The following is a 20,486-nucleotide window of genomic DNA, read 5'->3' as shown; positions in this document are numbered from 1 at the left end:
AAAGTCATGTGAGCATGCTTATATATATATATATATATATATATATATATATACTTGTTTCTGTATTTGTTGGATTTTCTAAAGTTATCTCTTAACAAAGTTGTTAGGTTATACGCAATCTCTAGTCATTTATTACTTTGTTTCTGTATATAATTACGCTGCAAAACTTTGTTTGTTATCTATGTTTGGAATTTACACCAAACAAGTAATATAACCATAGTTTGTTATAACACTGAATATAAGCCAAACTTGAATATGACATTAAAAACTTGTTTTAATAAATACACATATCTTCAGAAAATATTCAAACTATGATTAATAATCAAGTACTGTTATATATATATATATATATATTTTGAAAACAGATTAAAATTTTCATTATCATATTTTAGTATAAATATAGTACTTCTTTTTCTTTTTATGGTAGTGTATCCACATGTCTAGGGGTTTATTTTGACCACATGTTATATATATTTTTTCTTAATTATGTTTTTTTTTCTGGTATTTCACATGACTACTTGCTAAGTAAGGCAGTATGGGTTTGCTCCTACCTATATGGCTGACAATAACATTAAACATAGGATCACTTTAAGATTAATATTTTTAAAAAATTATCTCACTATTTATAATCGATTAATTAGAAAGAATGTAGGAACAGTGAGAGCTTCTCAAAGAGGTCCCGCAGGTCCAATACATTAAAACAAAAAATTTAAAGAATTAATAATTTAAAAAACAAGGAAAAAGTATCTTACCTACTAGTTTATATATATACTTTTTTTTTCACAAAAATATTATTTTAAAATATTTCACACAAATTATGAAAAAAATAAAATATACATATATGTTATTATTTATAATTGATTAATGGGTTAATTTGGTTATAGTTTACAGATAAATTTAGGAAATCTAATGTAAAGGATGCAATTAATGGGTTAATTTAGTTATAGATTACATAGAGATTTAGAAAATCTAATGTAAAGGATGCATTGAAAATATAAAATGATGCATTGAAAATGTAAAATGACATTTTTTGTAGAATAGAAATAAAATTCGTGGCAGGCTATAAAAAGGAAACTTATGGTTTTTGCGGGTTTTGCAAGTATGTTGCTGCTGACGGCATCTTCGGGCTCTCCAGCGTCGGGGGACAGCCGGATCTCTCCATCAGAGGACCGAGAAGGACAAAATATCTCTCTGTCTGACCTACCGAAGGGAGAGGTGGGAGTTTCACACGTGAAGATAACAGGACAGGTTGATTCGCTTAGCCAGGGTTCGAACGTGGCTGTGGATCGTCCTGTTCCTAAACGGTCATAAGTGAATGTGGACCAAAAACATGTTTACACACAGCAAACGTTTTTTCCCATCGAGGTTGATGGTCAGACGAAGGTGGTTGTCCCAAATGATGTTTTCGAGTATGCTAAGCCACTTTGGGAGGATTTTTTTATTGGTAAGTTCCTAAACTCAAAAGCTCCGCATGTGGGGAAGATCCATACGATTGTAAATAAGATCTGGAGGCTTGGAGATAAATCCACTTTGATTGATGTTTATGCGGTGACTGATAATACGGTCAAATTCTATGTCAGACATGAGGGAATGAGGAGGCGGGTTCTCCACTGGGGTATGTGGAACATTATGGACATTCCAATGGTTGTATCTAAATGGTTCCCTTCTGCGGAGAACACTCAACCAGCAATGAAATCTATTCAGTTGTGGGTCATTTTAACAGATATCCCACCATTGATGTTCACAGACAAAGGGCTTGATTTCTTGTTTAGTGCAGTGGGTATACCTTTACGGCTACACCCCAAGACTGAGGCCTGTACAATTTTTTATGAACCTCAGATGTTGGTTGAAGCAGATTTAAGAAAGGATTTGCCACATGAATTCACTTTAATCGGTGAGGAAGAAGGGGAACTTGATGTTGTAGTACGGTATTCCTCTCATTGGCTGCCGCCGCGATGCAGCTGTTGTAGCAAATGGGGTCACTTGAGGGATTCTTGTGTTGCTTCCATTTAAAAGACCACTCGAGCGTCTACATCTATGTCAATTCCTCTGCCGTTGTGCCTGTTGCAACGCAGGTCAATGCAGTCTCATTTCCTGTTCGGTGAAACTCGAGAATCAGGAAAAATTCTTATGTTCATTTATCTACGCTCTAAGTACTGAAAAAGAGAGGAGACGATTGTGGGAAAACCTCAAAGCCCACATGGACTCTCCGATCATTCAGCTTAAACCGTGGATATTGTATGGAGATTTTAATGAGATTCTTGACTTGGAAGAACATTCATGTGTGGATGACTCTCCCATTGCCCTCATGGTATGCGAGACTTCCAGCAATGGGTAAACTGTTGTAGCCTTTCTTATCTCTCCTACCATGGGCCGTTGTTCACGTGGTGTAATAACAGAGAAGATGATATCATTTCAAAGAAGCTAGATAGAGTGCTTGTCAATGACAGTTGGAATCAGAGACTACCTCAATCTCACTTTTTTTTTGAAGCAGGGGGATGCTCTGATCATCTCCGTTGTCGACTCAATTTCAATATTCGTGTAGGGGGAATTATTGGTTGTCGAAAGCCATTCAAGTTTGTCAATGTGGTTACAGATATGGAGGAGTTTAAGCCACTAGTGGAGGATTTTTGGAAATAAATGGAGCCTTTATATATGTCTACTTCCACATTGTTCTGATTTACTTAGAAGTTAAAGTCGCTAAAACTACACATCCGGACATTGGCTAAGGCAAAAATGGGAGATTTTGTCAAGAAGGCGAAGGAGGCTTATGATGATCTATGTAAAAACCAGGAAGTAAACCGATTACAACCTACTCCTGCAGGCTGCAGGTATGGCTGCAGAGAAAGAGGCTTTTGACAGATGGGAACAGGTTGCAGGTTTGGAGGAGAATTTCCTCAAACAACGCTCCAAACTGCATTGGTTACAGATTCGAGATCATAAAAACGAGGCTTTTCACCATGCCATTGTAGCCAAAAACACCCAGAATACCATTCCAGAAATCAGAACACCTGATGGAAGTTTGCTCTCTACTGGAGATGACATCAAGGTGGAGGCTGAGAGATTCTTTCATGAGTTCCTACAACTCAACGTTAATGACTACCATAAAAACTAGATCTCTGGATGTTGTGCTATCAAGATAGACGTCCCCAAAGCATTTGATTCTGTTCAATAGTCATTCTTGCAAAACAATCTACATGCTCTAGCTTTTCCTCCTATGTTTACCCGTTGGATTATGCTCTGCGTCACCACCGCCTCTTTTTCAGTCCAAGTCAATGGAAAGTTGTCTGGTTACTTCCTGAGTGCAAGAGGACGAAGGAAAGGCTGCTCCTTATCCCCCTATCTATTTGTTATAAGTATGGATGTGCTATCCAAGATGTTAGATAAAGCGGCTGCCTCACAACTCTTTGGCTATCACCCGCGCTATAGGAATCTTGGCCTGGCACATTTGAGCTTCGCCGACGACCTCATTGTTTTATATGATGGGAAAGTTCGATCTATTGATGGCATTGTCAAGGTCTTTGAAGCCTTTTCTAAGTACTCTGGTTTGCGCATCAGCATGGAAAAATCCACGGTTTACTTAGAAGGAGTCTCAGAAACAATACATCAGACCATCAAGAATACATTTTAGTTTTACACTGGTTTGCTCCCGGTAGAATACTTAGGCTTGCCTTTGGTCACTAACTGCCTCACTACTACGGATTACCTTCCACTGGTAGAGCAGATCGAGAAATGCATCGGCTCCTGGACCACCCGTTTCCTCTCTTATGCTGGCCGCCTAAACCTGATAAGTCCTGTTCTATGGAGTGTATGCACCTTCCGGCTCTGTGCATTTTGGTTGCCACGTAAATGCATTACAGAAATAGATAATCTCTACTCTGCTTTCTTCTGGTCTGGTCCTGATTTGAACCCACGCAAACCAAATCTCGCCTAGGAGGATGTCTGTAAGACAAAGCAAGAGGTGGTTTGGGTCTACGGTCCTTAAAGGAAGCAAATGATGTATGTTGTCTTCAGCCTATTTGGCCCCTGGTATCTAATGCAAACTCATTGTGGGTTAAATGGATTGAATTGAACTTGTTAAAAAAGAATGTTTCTGATCCGTCAAAGACTTCATGACCCTTGGGTACTGGTTGTGGAAAAAACTTCTTAAATACAGACTTGCAGCTAAGTCTTTGTGCAAAACAGAGCTACATAATGACCGTGCAACATCATTTTGGTTTGATGATTGGTCTGATTTAGGTCGTCTCCAAGACATTGTTGGTGCTCGAGGTTTTATTGATCCCGTAAGAACATGTCAGTAGCAGAGGCTTGGAACACACATCGCCGGTGTCAGCACAGAGATGGCCTTTTGAATAAGATGGAAGATTCCCTAAAAGCAGCTTGGCAAAACCGTACCGAGGTCTGTGATGTGGTTCTCTGGAAGGGAATAAATGATGTTTACTGTCTAAAATTCAGCACATGTGCTACTTGAAACCAAATTTGTTCAAGTGCTACGATTTTTCCTTGGCATGACGGAGTATGGTTCAGGCATGCCACACCAAAGTTCTCTTTTTGTGTTTGGCTTGCAGTGCACTAAAGGTTATCAACAGGTGACCGAATGCTCCACTGGAATGTTATCAACAGGTGACCGAATGCTCCACTGGAATGCCCTCACTTTTATATACCCATCGAGTGTCATCAACTCCATAAGCTTTCTACAGTTCTAAGATTGAAATGTTACATAATGTTATTAGAGAGCAAACACAGATATTATATGAGAGTTTTAAGAGATTATGATCAGTTTTCACTATATATGAAACTGTAAGATGAAAGATTGTATATTACCTGAGGATTTAGTATGTCTATTAGGTTAATAATTTCGTATAATTTTGTCCTGCCACAAATTGAAATGTTTTGGATAGAATTTTCATAGAGCTCAAAAACATAACGGTGCTAGAACATTTTGCCTTTCCCGGGCCATATGTCACACAACTTGGATTTTCCATATTTGGTTCACTCCATAACTATCATTGGATTTGGCGACAAGGAGAGGTACTCCTTTTTTTTCTGTTTTACAGCGGAAAGACTCGTAGACATCTAAAAGAAGTCTTCTCTTGCACCAACACCCATAGGAACATATGGATCTTTTCATATTACACTTTTCTTGTTCAAACGTGTTCACACTAAAGGAGTTCTTACAACAGCTCCTTCCTCTTCCGGAGCTTATACACGACAATGAGACCCTCTCCAAAAGAAAGATACTTGTAACATCCCTGAACCAGATAATGCATTTTTTGAGTGGGTGTCGACCGACACAAGGGGTGTCTCGCTCGACACCAATAATTCCGGATTCTACAGGTTTGTTTTAATTGTTGTTTGGTTTGGTTTGGTTCAATTAGAAATCCCTAAACCGACATATATAAGAGAAAAAGCGACGAAAGTGAGGGTTTTTAGTGGTTTTGTGTCGCCGTTAGTTAGGAAAACGAGAGAAAAAGGAGAGAAAGCGTTGGAGAGTGTTCTTGAGAGAATTTGGCTTGTTCTTGGTGGTTTTTGGTGAGATCGGTTGCTGTGGAAGAGAGTTGTTGCTGGGAACGAAGGATGAGCTTCTTGAGACGTTTTTTCCACCGTTTCTCAAACAAATCTTCCTGCAAAAAGAGGTGAGTGCTTGACCATGGCTGATCTAAGCCTGAGATCTCTGTTGTTTTGGCTGTTCTTTGTTGTTTGTGGTGTTTTGCTTGTGTGGGTTGGTTGTTTTTGTGTTCCCATAGGTTCCTAAGGAGTTTGGAAGAGTTTGGGACGGTTTGGAAGCGGATTGGAATGGAAATTCGTCGTTCGGCTTTGTGCAGATCGTGTCTACGAAGGCGGTGTCGATCGACACCAGTTAAGTGTTGGTTGATACCATGTTTTTGTTGAGTATCGGTCGACACCGATCTATTGTCGGTCCACATCAGTGACGTGTTACCATTGGTCGACACCGACCTTGCCTTGGTCGACACCACACTTAACCGAGTCTCATTTTTCCTGGTTTGATGTGTTGTTTGTGTTTGGTTTGTTGGCTTTAATAATAGAATCTCAATTGCTTGTGTGTATAGCGCAGTAGATGGGAGGATGGCCTCACTGAGTGTTTATGACAATACTCTTGCATCTCAATTTGTGTTTGTGGAGGATGAGGAGGAGGATGTTCTAGAGGCTTGATTGATTGTGGTATAGCTATTGTTAGGTTGCTAGATTGAGTTGATAGAACATTGCAGGATGATGAATTGTTATTTGATTGTTTTGGTTATTGTATTGCTTCACTGTTGGATTCTATTTGGTTATTGGAATTCTTTTGATTATGTGTTGATGTTGTTTGTTGTTAGGTTGCTAGTGGGTATGGGACAACTAGAGATTTATTATTATTAAAAAAAACGGGAAGGGTTGTTTCATTTTGGTATCAGAGCCGTTACGTTTCTAGGTCTAGGGTTCACTGGTGTTTTTTCTGGTTATGTTTTGATTTCATGCGTGAGTTGATTATCTGATTTAGTCAATTGTGTGTGGCATAAGGTCCTAGAACATCCTCTTCGAGCCAACTTTATGATTCCACGGTGAGTTGTGTTTCTCGTGTAGTAGAATGTTTTGTTTTTGCTTAGTCTTCTGTTCATGGTGATACAGATGGCTAGAGGTGAGGGAGCTGCTGGTCGCGGGCGAGGTCGTGGTCGTAGTCGAGGTCGTGGTTGCGGGCGTGGCCGTGGATGGGGACAGGTTCCCAAGGTCAGCGAGAGTGTGACTCGGAGCATAGCTGGTTAGGAGGTGGCAGAGTCACAGGTTCATCCTAGTGTGTCGGGAGACCAGGCTAGTTTGGGTAGCGGAAGGACTGATGGGTCCGGTGTCGGTCACAGTGTTGCCCCGGGAGTGGGGGTTGCAGAGGAGGGTGGTCCAGGTAGAGAGGATGTTCTGATGGGCTTGCCAGGTCAGGTTTTGGTGCGGCTTCCAGTGGCGCCGTCAGTGGTTGGTGGGCAGGTTCCAGCGGGGCAGCCTGCGGCTGGGGTGCAGTCAGGTGTGCAGCCAGGGGGCGGGGTAGTGGATGCACAGTATTTGCAGATGTTGGTGCAGCTGCGGCAGGTGGGTGCGGGGTCCTTTGCGGGAGGCACGGATCCGAGTGCAGCGGATGAGTGGAGAGAGTGGATGGAGGATATTTTCTAGTCTCTTCGGTGTCCTGACCAGTACAGGGTGTATTTGGTAGTGTATTATCTGTCCGGAGATGCCCTTGTGTAGTGGAGATCGGTGACAACACGGAGGTTGCAAGGAGAGATGACATGGAGAGTTTTGTGGGGGAGTTTAACTCCAAGTGTTTTCCTTAGGAGGTACTTGATCGCATGGAGGCGAGGTTCTTAGGGTTCACCGAGGTGGATGCAGAGTTTAGAAGGCTTGTGGTGTATGTAGGTCGGGCGTTGGAGCCTAAGTCGGCTTAGGTACGGAGGTTATTGTTGGCTCTGCGGGATAATCTGAGAACTCGCTGCAGGGTGAGAAGTTATGCTACGAGAATGGTGGTCAGTCCTGCGGCGCAGCCGAAGCGGACCAAGCCACATTCTGTTCCTAGCAAGGGCGACAAGCCTGCGCAGGGGCATAAGCGGAAGTTTGATGCAATGCCGAGATCGGGGTCTGGTAGTGCGGGATGTTTTGGATGTGGTAGCATGGACCACAAGTTGGCCAACTGTCCACAGAGAGTTGAGCAGCGGGCGGTGACGGAGCATCGGGCAGATACCCGAGTTTGTTATCACTGTAGAGAGACATAGTATACCAAACCTCGTTGTCCCAAGTTAACAGCCAGGAGTGCAGCCGGTGGGTTTGATCGAGCCGACTTTGCGGGTGTACTCGAGTGTAGAGGCCGATGGCACCAGTGCATGAGTGATCACATGTATAACTTCTGAGACTCGAACTTGGTCATTTCAATAGTTCAAATTTTATGCTTGTTGTTTTGTTATTGAATTCTAGGTTCTCAACACATGAGGTTTGTGTAGGGACCTTGTTGGTGGGCGGGTTTACGTCCCATATTTTGTTTGATTCTGGAGCTACCCATAGCTTCATTACTCCGTAGTGCGCGGAGAGTGCAGAGATCAGAGGAGGTCCCGAGGAGCGAGCAAGGGTTGTCAATAGTTGCGGGAGGCGAGTTCCCAAGAGTTCTTGGTCGCGTGAGGATGTGGCTATTCAGATTGCAGGGGAGTCGAGGCCTGCGGATTTGATTATCAGTTCTGTTGGGTTGTAGGATGTCATCTTGGGGATGGATTGGTTGCATCGTCACAGAGTGCATCTGGACTATTACAGGGGTAGAGTGGTCTTTGAGCGTCCAGAGGGGAAGTTGGTCTTCGAGGGGGTGAGGCCGACTTCGGGGAGTCTTGTGATTTTAGCCGTGCAGGCTGGGAAGATGCTTGAGAAGGGGCGTGAGGCCTACTTGGTTACAATTTCGATGGCGGAGTCTGTGGGGCAGTCTTCAGTTGGAGGTATTCGGGTTGTGGAGGAGTTTGAGGATGTGTTTCAGTCGTTGCAGGGGTTACCACCATCTCGATATGATCCCTCCACGATTGAGTTGGAACCAGAGACAACGCCGTTGTCTAAGGTGCCCTACAGGATGGCTCCAACAGAGATGGCAGAGCTGAATAAACAGCTGGAGGATTTGCTGAGCAAGGGATTCATCCGTACTAGTAGTTCACCATGGGAACACCGGTTATGTTGGTTAAGAAGAAGGCCGGGATTTTCCGCTTGTGTATCTCCTATCGGGGTTTGAACCGGGTCACTATGAAGCACAAGTACCCTCTCCCGAGGATTGATGAGTTGTTAGATCAGTTGAGGGGTGCTACTTGGTTTTCCAAGATTGACTTGGCGTCGGGTTATCATCATATTCGAATTCATGAGGCAGATGTGAGGAATACCGCCTTCAGGATGAGATATGGGCATTATGAGTACAAGATGATGCCGTTTGGGTTGACAAACGCACCAGCTGCGTTTATGAGATTGATGAACAGCGTGCTTCAGCAGTTTCTGGACTTGTCTGTCATCATTTTCATCGATGACATCCTGGTATATTCCAAGAGTCCTGAGGAGCATGCAATACATCTGAGAGCAGCTCTAGAGAAGCTGCGGGAGCAGAAGTTATTTGCTAAGCTGAGCAAGTGCAGTTTCTGGCAGCATGAGATGAGGTTCTTGGGTCACAATGGTTCTAGAGATGGAGTTTCAATGGATCCCGAAAAGATTCAGACTATCAGGGAGTGGCCGAGGCTGCAGAGTGCCACCGAGATTAGGAGTTTCTTGGGGTTGGCGGGTTATTACAGGAGATTCTTTCCAGGTTTTGCGAGTATGGCACAACCGATGACTAAGCTTACAGGAAAGGATGTTCCTTTTGTGTGGTCACCGGAGTGTTAGGCGAGTTTTACAAGCCTCAAGCAGATGTTGACTACCACGCCATTGTTAGCACTGCTAGAGCAGAACAAACCTTACGTTGTGTATGGAGATGCTTATGGAGTTGGATTCGCTTGTGTGCTGATGCAGCAGGGGAAGGTTATAGCCTATGCTTCGCGGCAGTTTCGGAAGCACGAGGCTAATTACCCTACCCATGATTTGGAGATGGCAGCAGTGGTTTTTGCTCTGAACATTTGGAGGTCTTATTTGTATGGTGGGAAGGTTCAGGTGTTCACAGATCATAAGAGCTTGAAGTACATCTTCACTCAACCTGAGCTGAATTTGAGGCAAAGGCGCTGGATGGAGTTGGTAGCGGATTATGATCTGAACATAGCTTACCATCCTGGTAAAGCTAACCTGGTTGAAGATGCTTTGAGCCGTAAGCGGGCGGCTTCCGCTCTGAAGCAAGATATGGAGGAGTTAGTGCGTGAGCTTAGTGCATTGAGGCTGTGTGTTATTTCATAGGATCCTTTGGGTTTGGAGGCAGCTGATCAAGCAGACATGTTGAGCAGAGTGCGGTTAGCTCAGGAGAGTGATGAGGGGCTGGTGAATGCCTCTAAGGCTGCAGGTTCAGAGCATCAGGTCTCTGTTAATGGACTATTCTTGTGCATGGTCGGGTCTGTGTACCCAAGGGTGTGGGTCTTAGGCAGGAGATACTGAGAGAGGCTCGTTCGAGCAAGTTCTCTATTCATCCAGGAGCGACGAAGATGTACCATGACCTCAAGCGGTATTATCATTAGGTCGGGAAGAAGAAGGACGTAGCTGATTGGGTTGCAAAGTGTGACACCTGCCAACTGGTGAAGGCTGAGCATCAGGTTCCTGGTGGTTTACTGCAAAGTTTACCCATTCCGGAGTGGAAGTGGGATATGATCAATATGGATTTTGTGGTGGGATTGCCTATGTCGAGGACGTTTGATGCGATTTGGGTCATTGTGGACCGTTTGACTAAGTCTACACACTTTCTGGCCATCAAGAAAATTGATGGAGCAGCGGTTTTGGCTAGGAAGTATGTGAGAGAGATAGTCAGGTTGCATGGTGTGTCTGCCAGTATTGTGTCTGATCAAGATTCCAAGTTCACTTCGGTGTTCTGGAGGGCATTTCAGGCACAGATGGGACGAAGATGCATATGAGTACAGCCTATCATCCTCAGACTGACGGTCAGTCAGAGAGGATGATCCAAACATTGGAGGATTTACTAAGGATGTGCATGCTGAATTGGGGTAGTCATTGGGCAGATCATTTGAGCTTGGTTGAGTTTTTTTATTACAATAGTTACCATGCTAGCATCGGGATGGCTCCTTATGAGGCGTTGTATGGGAGGCCATGTCGTACACCATTATGCTGGACTCAGGTGTGGGAGAGGAGCATGTTTGGTGCGGACTTTGTTTAGGAGACCTTGGAGAAGATCCGGGTTCTGAAGCTGAACATGAAGGAGGCTCATGATCGGTAGAGGAGTTATGCTGATAAGAGGAGGAAGGATCTTGAGTTTCAGGTGGGTGACAGAGTGTACATAAAGATGGCCATGTTGCGGGGTGATACTAGGATTTTTGTGTCTATCCTAGCAGGTCTCATTTAACCTTACGTAGTTGTAATACTTAAGGTGTCAATCAAAATGGGATGATGCTATCACTTAAGATGCAATCAAAGAATCACAAGTCAAGACAATTCAAAGAGAGTGTTTTTCTAACAGTCCTAGAATGATCAGAATGCGAAACGGAAATGTGCTCTAGGACTAGAAACGAAAATGCGTGACTAAAAGCGAAACTGAATGAAAACATAAACGAGTCTAAGCATGAACTAAAAGGCAAGCAACGAAACAGTCTCAGGAATGTAATAAAAATCAGAAAGAAAGAGGTCCTAAGGATGGGAGTAATTGATGTCGGTGAAGTCTCCTAGTCTACAGAGTGTTTAACATGCAACAAGCAAACTATCCCTAGACAATGAACATCACGAGTTAGCTAATCCAATCTCTTGGCAAAAGCTACTCAGACTCAACCACTTCCATACCTAGCTCTCGCTAGAGAAACATGGTCGAGCAGGCATGACAAACAAATTCATTCACGTCAACAAACATCCTAGAAAACTAATCTCTTAGGCTAGGAACGTAAGTCTCTGGCACTAGTTGGTCAGACATTTCATCGAACACCTTTTGGGTGCGGAAATGTCTAAAACCTAGTTCCAATTGATGAGAGAGAAACAAGTATTTCTAACTCTAGTCCAGAAGAGAATCATACAAATCAATGTTTAAACACTCTACATCCTAAGATCCTCCATCTAATATATCCCATCCTCAAGAACTACTACACTACTCAAATCCAAAAAATCATTATCAAGGATGCAAACACAGAAAACATTGAAACAAACATTATTAGGTAGATAAAATGAGATGAACAACTTTGTAGACGGAATCCAATGCAAAAACTCAATAATCTCAAAGATATCGGAATATAAAGTTTCAGAACGTATTTGGTGGCTAGGTTAATCTTAAAGAAAAGAAAACGAGATAAAAGATGAGATGTCCCCAAACAAAATGGATATGTAGTAAAAACATGTGAATCCCTAAAACTTAAAACGACAAGATAGAGCGTCGGTTCGGGCATCTCCTGAAGCGTGTGAGACGGAACGTCTTCCTGACATGTGCGAATAAGTGGTGGCTCGAGTCGGTGATGATGTTGGCTCGAGCGGGTGGCTTGAGTGGTGGAGGGTCGAGTCGACGGGCAGCAGCTCGAGCTGGATGTATACGCATCCACTAAAACAATGATAACTCTTGAACCACACCTCCGATTTGCTTGAAACAAACGACATTGGAAAGATGACTCAATTCTCTAGAACTTTGATGAAGACGTTGAAAGCGAAATCTCACTCGAGTGGAACGGCTCGAACGGGGTGGCTCGATCGACGATTCCGGGAGTGTTGATGACATCCATTCTAGGCATGATGGATTGAGTGGGATGCTGGTGCTTCTTCCTTGGAGAGCGTCAAAGTCAGAAGTCGTTCGAGTCACATGACGTCCATTCCGGGCATGCTTGGTCGAGCCGCATGTCTCAACCTCCATTCAGTTCCAACAGTCTGGACATCTCCTAAACACCTGAAATAACTCCAATATGCAAGATGTATGCAAGACCAATGCAAAGACTACCTAGATATGTAATATTATGAAAAAGAGACTAAAAACAATGCAAAACAATGAGTTAAGAGAACAAAATGAATAACAAATGCATGATGAAAAACTGTAAAATATATACATATCACGGGGTCTGAACAGAACATTGGCAAAGACTAAGTTGAGTCCAAGGTACATGGGTCCATTCAGAGTAGTTGAGCGGGTTCGACCAGTGGCATACCGGTTGGAGTTGCCTGAGGTTATGCGCTTGTTCCACAAGGTATTTCATGTGTCGATGCTGAGGAAGTGTCTTCATGAGGGTGATCGGTTGTTGCCTAAGATTCCTGAGGATCTTCAGCCCAAGACGACCTTGGAGGCGAGACCGTTGAGGGTGCTCGAGAGGAGAGTCAAGGAACTTCAGAAGAAGAAGATTCCTTTGATGAGAGTCATGTGGGACTGTGATGGACTAGAGGAGCAGAATTTGGAGCCGGAGGCGAGGATGAAGGCAAGGTTTAAGAAGTGGTTTGAGAAGAAGGCCGCGACTTGAGCTTATCTAGCCGGGTACCAGTTGTAGTCCGTGGCTGGAGCGGGTATGGAGTATTTCAGCCCATCTCTCTTGATACTTGGTCGCTTAAGGATGGTTGCTTGTGCGACTAAGTACCAAGATGAGGTGGTGCTCGGAATGCGGGTTGATGGCTTGGATTGTTGTATCTTATTTTTCGTATGTATTTTCGTTGAGGTTGTAACGATTTTGACATTTTAAGATTAATAAGATGAGTATTTTTCTTTATGTTTGACTCTTGTTGTCATGGGAAAAGGAGAAATAGCTTGGGTTTCTATTTTTGGGAAGTTTCCATAAATAGAAAGTTTCCACAAAAAGGAGGTTTCCAGAATTATAAAGGTACTAAAAAGGGAAATTTTTGTGGAAAGTGTTGAGGTAGATCTAATCAGGAGATACTCGATGGTATCAGACTTGTTTGCTCAAGGCCGTGTGGGCCCAACTCATGTGATACTGATAGCTCGGTGGACTTTGTGGCCAGAGAGTGGGAGTGGTATGTTGCTTCGGAGGACGATCCAAGAGCGCGCTTTAGGGTGACGACCCAAGAGCGGGATTTTTGAGACTCCCTGGATACTGTAGTTGTGAGCCGCGGCTCGGCAGTGAGCCAAGAGCGGGGGGAGTGTGTGTGTGACTTCCTGGATGTCGTAGGTTAAGGCGGTTGGCCTGATAGCAAGCCGGCATGATTCGTTGGTTGCAACCACAGACGGGGGAAGCATTGAGTTATGAGCAAATAACGTCGTGGATGTGAGTATATTGACTAGAGGGAGACATCAGGGTTCACTCGGAGGTGTGCAGGCTGTTGTGACAGTTGCACGGGAAACCTTGGCTGACGGTGTTCAGTCCGGTCGGAGGACGTGCGGGCGGTTTTGACAATGGCACAGTAGTCTTTGACGGATGGACAGTGCTGCGGGATTCGAGGACGAATCCTGGTTGGTGGGGGAGAATTGTTACATCCGCAAACCGGATATTGCATTTTTGGAGTGGGTTTCGACTGACACCAGGAGTGTGTCGATCGACACCAATAATTCCGAATTCGACAGGGTCGTTTTAATTGTTGTTTGGTTCAGTTTGGTTCAATTAGAAATCCCTAAACCGACATATATAAGAGAAGAAGCGACGACAAGGAGGGTTTTTAATTGTTTTGTGTCGCCGTTAGTCTGGAAAAAGAGAGAAAAAAGGAGAGAAAGCGTTGGAGAGTGTTCTTGAGAGAATTTGGCTTGTTCTTTTTGGTTTTTGGTGAGATATGTTGTTGTGGAAGGGAGAGTTGTTGCTGGGAACGAAGGAGGAGCTTCTTGAGGCGTTGTTTCCACCGTTTCTCAACCAAATCTACCTGCAAAAGAGGTGAGTGCTTGACCATGGCTGATCTAAGCCTAAGATCTCTGTTGTTTTGGCTGTTCTTTGTTGTTTGTGGTGTTTTGCTTGTGTGGGTTGGTTGTTTTCGTGTTCCCATAGGTTCCTGAGGAGTTTGGAAGATTTTGGGACGGTTTGGAAGTGGATTGGAATGGAGGTTCATCGTTCTGCTTCGTGTAGATCGTATCTGCAAAGGCGGTGTCAACACCAGTTAAGTGTCGGTCGATACCATGTTTTTGTTGAGTATCGGTCGACACTGATCTAGTGTCGGTCGACACTGATCTAGTGTCGGTCGACACCAATGACGTGTTAGCGTTGGTCGACACCACACTTAACCGAGTCTTGTTTTTGCTGGTTTGATTTGTTGTTTGTGTTTCGTTTGTTGGCTTTAATAATAGAATCTCAGTTGCTTTTGTCTATAGCCCAGTAGATGGGAGGATGGCCTCACTGAGTGTTTATGACAATAGTCATGCATCTCAATTTGTGTTTGTGGTGCAGGAAAAGGCAAATTGTGATCGTGGAATCAAGGCGATGAGGAGGAGGATGTTCTAGAGGCTTGGTTGATTGTGGTCTAGCTATTGTTAGGTTGCTAGATTGATTTGATAGAACATTGCAAGATGTTGAATTGTTTTGGTTACGGGATTGCTTCACTGTTGGATTCTGTTTGGTTATTGGAATTGTTTTGATTATGCATTGCTGTTGTTTGTTGTTAGGTTGCTAGTGGGTATGGGACCACTAGAGATTTATTATTATTAAAAAAAACTGGAAGGGTTGTTTCAATACTTCTAAGGAGGTGTTGCTTCTATAATTTGCTTATTAGGAACTAGGTCTGGGCATAATATTTGAATCTAAATAAACTGATTCAAATCCGATCTTAAAAATCTGATCCGATCCAAACCGAAAATTTAGAAAAATCCGAACGGATTCTAAATATCAAGATCCGAAAATCCGAATCCGAACCCGATCCGAACCAAAATCCGAATGGATATCCGAACATGCCCCGAGTTAGAGGCTCTATATATTAATCCGAGTCGTTGTATAAATGTATTTTGATGGTTGGTTTTAGGACTTAACCTGCGGTATATTACAGAATAATTTATTTTTTACTTAACCATAACTTAATCAACTTAATTAAATATGTTTAATATTTTATTATTGATAGTGATAACATAATAATGAACTTATGATTCAACGTGTAGTAATAGTTTATGATAATTTTAAATTAATATTAATATTAACCCAAACTCATTCCGCCATATAAGTCTATAACTATATATGTGATATTTTTTTAAATAAGTGTAAATATTTATAATATTTTGAACTTTTTGAAATTTAAAATTTATCATATCTAAAATAACTAACTGTTCATCTAAAGAAGCGAGACAATAACCAAATAAAATCTTGCTTGTTAAGTTAAACTCACTTCTCATTCAGATTTATATTGATTATGTTCTCATTTATGATATGATATGACTTTAATTTTTCAGATTTATATTCGTTTTTGTTCTCATTCAGATGTGAGAGGTTAAACAAAAATTTTATCATTTACTTGAATTAGGCATGCCCGTTTTTTCAAAATTCAAATAACAACAAATGCAGGAAAAAAAATATTGTTACATTAATGTTATGTATGTTTCAATGCAACATCAGAATAGAGCAAACAAATAGGATAAAAGAATCATAATTTAAAATTTTAAAAAAGTCTTTTAAATATCTAAACTATTAATTATTAAAAGTTACAGTATATGAAAAACTATATTTTGTAATGATAAATAAATCATGTTTGGTTATACTGTAATCAGTAGATTGTAAAGACTGTTTAGTTACATGTATATAAGTATTGTTCATAATTCGTTACCTTTAAAAATGTGCCTTACCAAATCCGATTTGGTAATAATATTCTTTTATGGGTTTGATTTGATTTAGGCAATGTTCTAATAAGTCGTGGAATATACGGAGAATATGTCATTAAAATATTGATGTTAATAGAACATGACTTCTATTAAATAAATATTGATGTTCAAAGAAAGAATTCTGTAGCAAATAGAAACTTTGGAATAATAATAAATATTGAAGTGACCAAACTTTTTATTTAATAGAAGTCATGCACAATCTAGGATTGACAACCTTGTATGACTAGGCTTGTCAATTAGAGACAAAACCCGCGGGCTGGCCGGTCCGGCCCTTAAAAACACTGGACTTGAGCTTAAATATATATGTCCAGAAAAAAATCGGGCCTTCCGGACTCAGCCCGTTTGGGCTATAGGGTTTTTCGGGCTTAGCCAGACCAGGCTCAGACCCTTTAACAAATATATTTGTACTTTGTGTTAACATTTTTGTTAATTGCAATATTTGATTAATGATTTATTGTAAATAAAGTTTTAAACTCTAATCATAGTTTTCATATTTACTTAATAATCTTACTTAATATTTTTAAAAATGTTATCTATGATATTTTATATAAATTATATATTGTTTTATTTGGTTAAAGTATTAAAATTTTATTTAGTCTTAAACTTTTTTTTGTAAATTAAGTTAGTTGTAGTAAATATAGATGAGTTATTAAAATTTTGATTGATTTGTTTTATAGTGCACTTTTATACACTGCTTTTTAAGGCTTATAAGTTTGAATTTTTGATCTCTAACATAAGCCCGGAAAAGCCCGAAATGCTCTGTAACCCTGTTAGAGCCGGGCTCGGACTTTGAAATATAGGCTCGGAAATATTTCGGGCCGGACCGGTCCAGGTCAGGCTCAAACATATGCGGACTTTACGGGTTTTGGGCCGGGCCGGTCCGATTGACACCCCTATCTATGACAAATATACAAACTGGAAATAAGTTATTCAAATACTAGCACCAAAGTCTAGCATTTTTTGTCACATACACATAATTGTTGAAAACAAGGAGAATAAAACTCTGAAACTTGGATATGCTTGTTTAGGCAGTCTCAACAACAGTTGAAGAGCCCTTGGCGCAGAAAGTAGAACATGCCTTTGCGCATTGTGCTACCGCTCCATTCACTATTTCACTCGCATCTACTCATCAAAACAATAATAGAATGGGTTAACATTCTCTCTTGTCTATTGTTTCAAGATAAATAATACTATTATAATTAGTAAGCTTGGATGTTTCGTTTTACCAGAGATTTGGAGTGTGTTCATGGCACCGCACAATGAAGATGCACAACCCAACTTGCAGTATTCATTGACAGCAATAGCATCACCTTGAGTAAACATTTTCATAAAATAAGTTAACCTTGATGGAACTGGCGACAATTGACGCGATAAAGCACAATAAAAACAAACGGTTTGTTTTTGTTTTGATACGTTTTTCAAACTTTATTGGAAAAGTAGTACATACACTATTCAAAATTTGATAAATAGTCAATGGGACCCATTTGTGAGATACACAACTTGTGAGATAGAAATATGAGGGGAAAATGGTTAATTACAAAATGGTACTCCTATTTTTGCATGAAAGAAAGCCACAAATTTTTTTTTTTTTTTTTACTTTTTCTTTTGCTTTTGCAATTACACACCCTCCTATCCTATCTTGTTATATTCAAATATTTGATAACATAATTTTTTTTTCTTAATGTTTTTTCAAACACAAAAATATTTATGTTTTTTCTCTACATTTTGACATCCATTTTGTTTGATGGTTTTATTTGATAATGTTCAATATTTTTACAAATTTTTTATCCGTACATCTTATTTAAGTGTACAGATGTTTGTACACATTATTACGTGTACAGATGTCTGTACACATTATCAAGTGTATAAATGTAATTTGTTTAATCTGTACATTTAATAATGTGTATAGACATGTGTACACTTAATAAGGTGTAAAAACATTTGTACACTTAAAATTATATACGGATAATATAATATATTTAAAAATATCAAAAAAAATTCATATCAAATTGTGAAGAAAAAATATAGATTTTTTTTGTATCTAAGAAGTTTTTTAAAAAGAAATTTATATTAATAATTATTTGAAAAAAAAAAAGAGAAAAGATGAATAATGGCATGAGATGTAATTAAGTAGGGTCTTCCAATTGAATAGTGGTCAACGTTGTTTCTTCCAATTGTAAATAGTATATATACTAGTTTTACAATTATATTTGAAAAATGTACTAAAACACCAAATAGCTCAAAAACAAACTACCTGAGCGTTGGAGAGTGTCATGTTGATATCCGTTCGGACATGTTTTCCCACCAATGATTCCGCATCCACTGAGTGATGCACAAAAGAATTGGTCGGATCCCCCAAGACGGCAAACATTAAAGATATTTCTAGCACTCTGAGACGGGCAGCAACTCTTTGCTTCCACTTGAATTTGTGCGATGACCAAACTCATTATGAGAACACTTAGAATCACAGTTTTGCCGTCCATCTTTTGATTTCTTACTAGTTTGATCACAATATATATTTAGTTTGTGTTGATGAAATGGTGATGAAACAAGACTTGCTTATATACTAGTTGTTCTACAGTTTTCCATCACACACTTTAGTTCACACGTTTCTAACAAACTATATAGAATCTACATACGGGCTGGACCACCCTATTGCAATGGCTACCACAAACTATTTTACCTTTGGCGAATCTGCTCAAAATAACTTTTTATGTTTGGGAAAAATCAAAATTAATTCGTGAAAACTTGTTTCATTTTGCGAACTTTATGAACTAAACGTTGAATTTGATAATATATATTGTAAACATCTACTATTCAATTTTTGCTTTGCATGCTAGCGCTAAGTATATGATTTGTATGTTCATAGAGTAACCATATAGTTATATCATTACACTCATCTTGTCCCGCTAAAGAATTTGCTGTATGAGAGAGCACATAAGTGGAATTAAGGCATGGTAGGGCAAAGATTTTTTAGTTACTTGGATGACATAAATTATTGTGTGAATTCGTGATAAGGAGTGAGTAATGATTGGTTTAAAAACGTACACTGTAAGAACCAGAATCTCCGATAAGATTTTGGGTTTGGCTTTATTCACTGAAAGGGACAAAAGGTTTGTTACAACGTGTTTTACGCTTCTTCCTTCTAACCAACTCTCTTCACTACAAGAAAATATGGTTATTGCCACAATATTTTTGCAATGATCATATTCATTAAGACTTAATAACATTTTTTTCTATATGTATGCACCTAACAATTTTATTACAATTTTATTGCAAAATAGTGACAAAAGTGTCTGTTGCTTTTTTTCATTACAAATGAGCAACAATATTACCACATACTAAAATGTCTTGCAAATTTTGCTTATATTTAGTTAAAATCGTAGTTTACCAAAACACAACACATTAGCAATCACCGCTTCGTCTCCAAAGTAAACACACTTCTCCATTGATCCATTATATTTTTCGTATAATATTTTATTAGCTATTAGCTTTTTCCGTGAAGTAGTATAACATCTGATTTAACTAGATAGATGTTTTGTTGCATGTGTGGTAGAAACTAGCTAGTTTAATCTGTTTTTATTTGCTCCAGCGGTTTTTTTTTTTTGAGGGATAGTTCTGTGTTTCGTTTTTACGTAATTAGCTTCTGTTTTGTTTAACTTTTGTTTTTGTTCTGTACGTGTAAATTTTGTGGTAGTATTAATTAATTTATTATTTCTAATAAATATATTTAGATGAATCCTATGAAAAATGAAGCTCAAGTTCAAGGAAGTGCTCTTGTTTTTGGTGTTCTTAATCCATTCAGACTGAATGGAGCTTTGTCCTAAGAAAATATAACAATTTTTTTGAATTTTTAGTTACTATCATTTCTGAACTATTTTTGTTTTATTTGTAAGTTTAAACGTGATTCTCGATTCACCACTGAAATAAGAAAAATAATTTGATCTGATTTTCCTGGTCTGTATTGAAACTATTCAACAACACTGAAAGCTGTTAAGGAGCTATGATTTAACACATTTAGGGTAATAATGATTTCTTACTTGTTTGATCACAATATATATTTAGTTTGTGCTGATGAAATGGTGATGAAACAAGACTTGCTTATTTACTAGTTGTTCTACAGTTTTCCACCACACACTTTAGTTCA

General features: G+C 40.1%; 1 protein-coding gene across 1 annotated transcript; it reads right to left on the bottom strand.

Moving 5' to 3' along the window:
- Positions 1–17,246: 17,246 nt before the first annotated feature.
- On the bottom strand, positions 17,247–19,392 carry LOC104750173 (thionin). Its single transcript, XM_010471930.3, has 3 exons — positions 18,594–19,392; positions 17,566–17,649; positions 17,247–17,461 (listed from the first exon to the last, which is right to left on the bottom strand). The coding sequence occupies exons 1-3, from the start codon at positions 18,820–18,822 to the stop codon at positions 17,364–17,366; spliced, it is 411 nt and encodes a 136-aa protein (XP_010470232.1). The 5' UTR covers positions 18,823–19,392; the 3' UTR covers positions 17,247–17,363.
- Between the last annotated feature and the right edge of the window lie 1,094 nt (positions 19,393–20,486).

The sequence above is a fragment of the Camelina sativa genome, chromosome 16, assembly GCF_030686135.1.
Source record: "Camelina sativa cultivar CO46 ecotype springtype chromosome 16, ASM3068613v1".
NCBI classification, from domain to species: domain Eukaryota; kingdom Viridiplantae; phylum Streptophyta; class Magnoliopsida; order Brassicales; family Brassicaceae; genus Camelina; species Camelina sativa.
This window is presented reverse-complemented; position numbering and strand designations above follow the sequence as displayed.

Bases quoted from the DNA above. Each gene is read 5' to 3' on its own strand.
- LOC104750173 (XM_010471930.3), bottom strand. From the start codon at position 18,822: ATGGACGGCAAAACTGTGATTCTAAGTGTTCTCATAATGAGTTTGGTC. The intron at 17,650-18,593 runs GTAGTTTGTTTT...TGTTTACTCAAG, and splicing joins TGACACTCTCCAACGCTCAG to GTGATGCTATTGCTGTCAAT. The intron at 17,462-17,565 runs GTAAAACGAAAC...TTTGATGAGTAG, and splicing joins GAACACACTCCAAATCTCTG to ATGCGAGTGAAATAGTGAAT.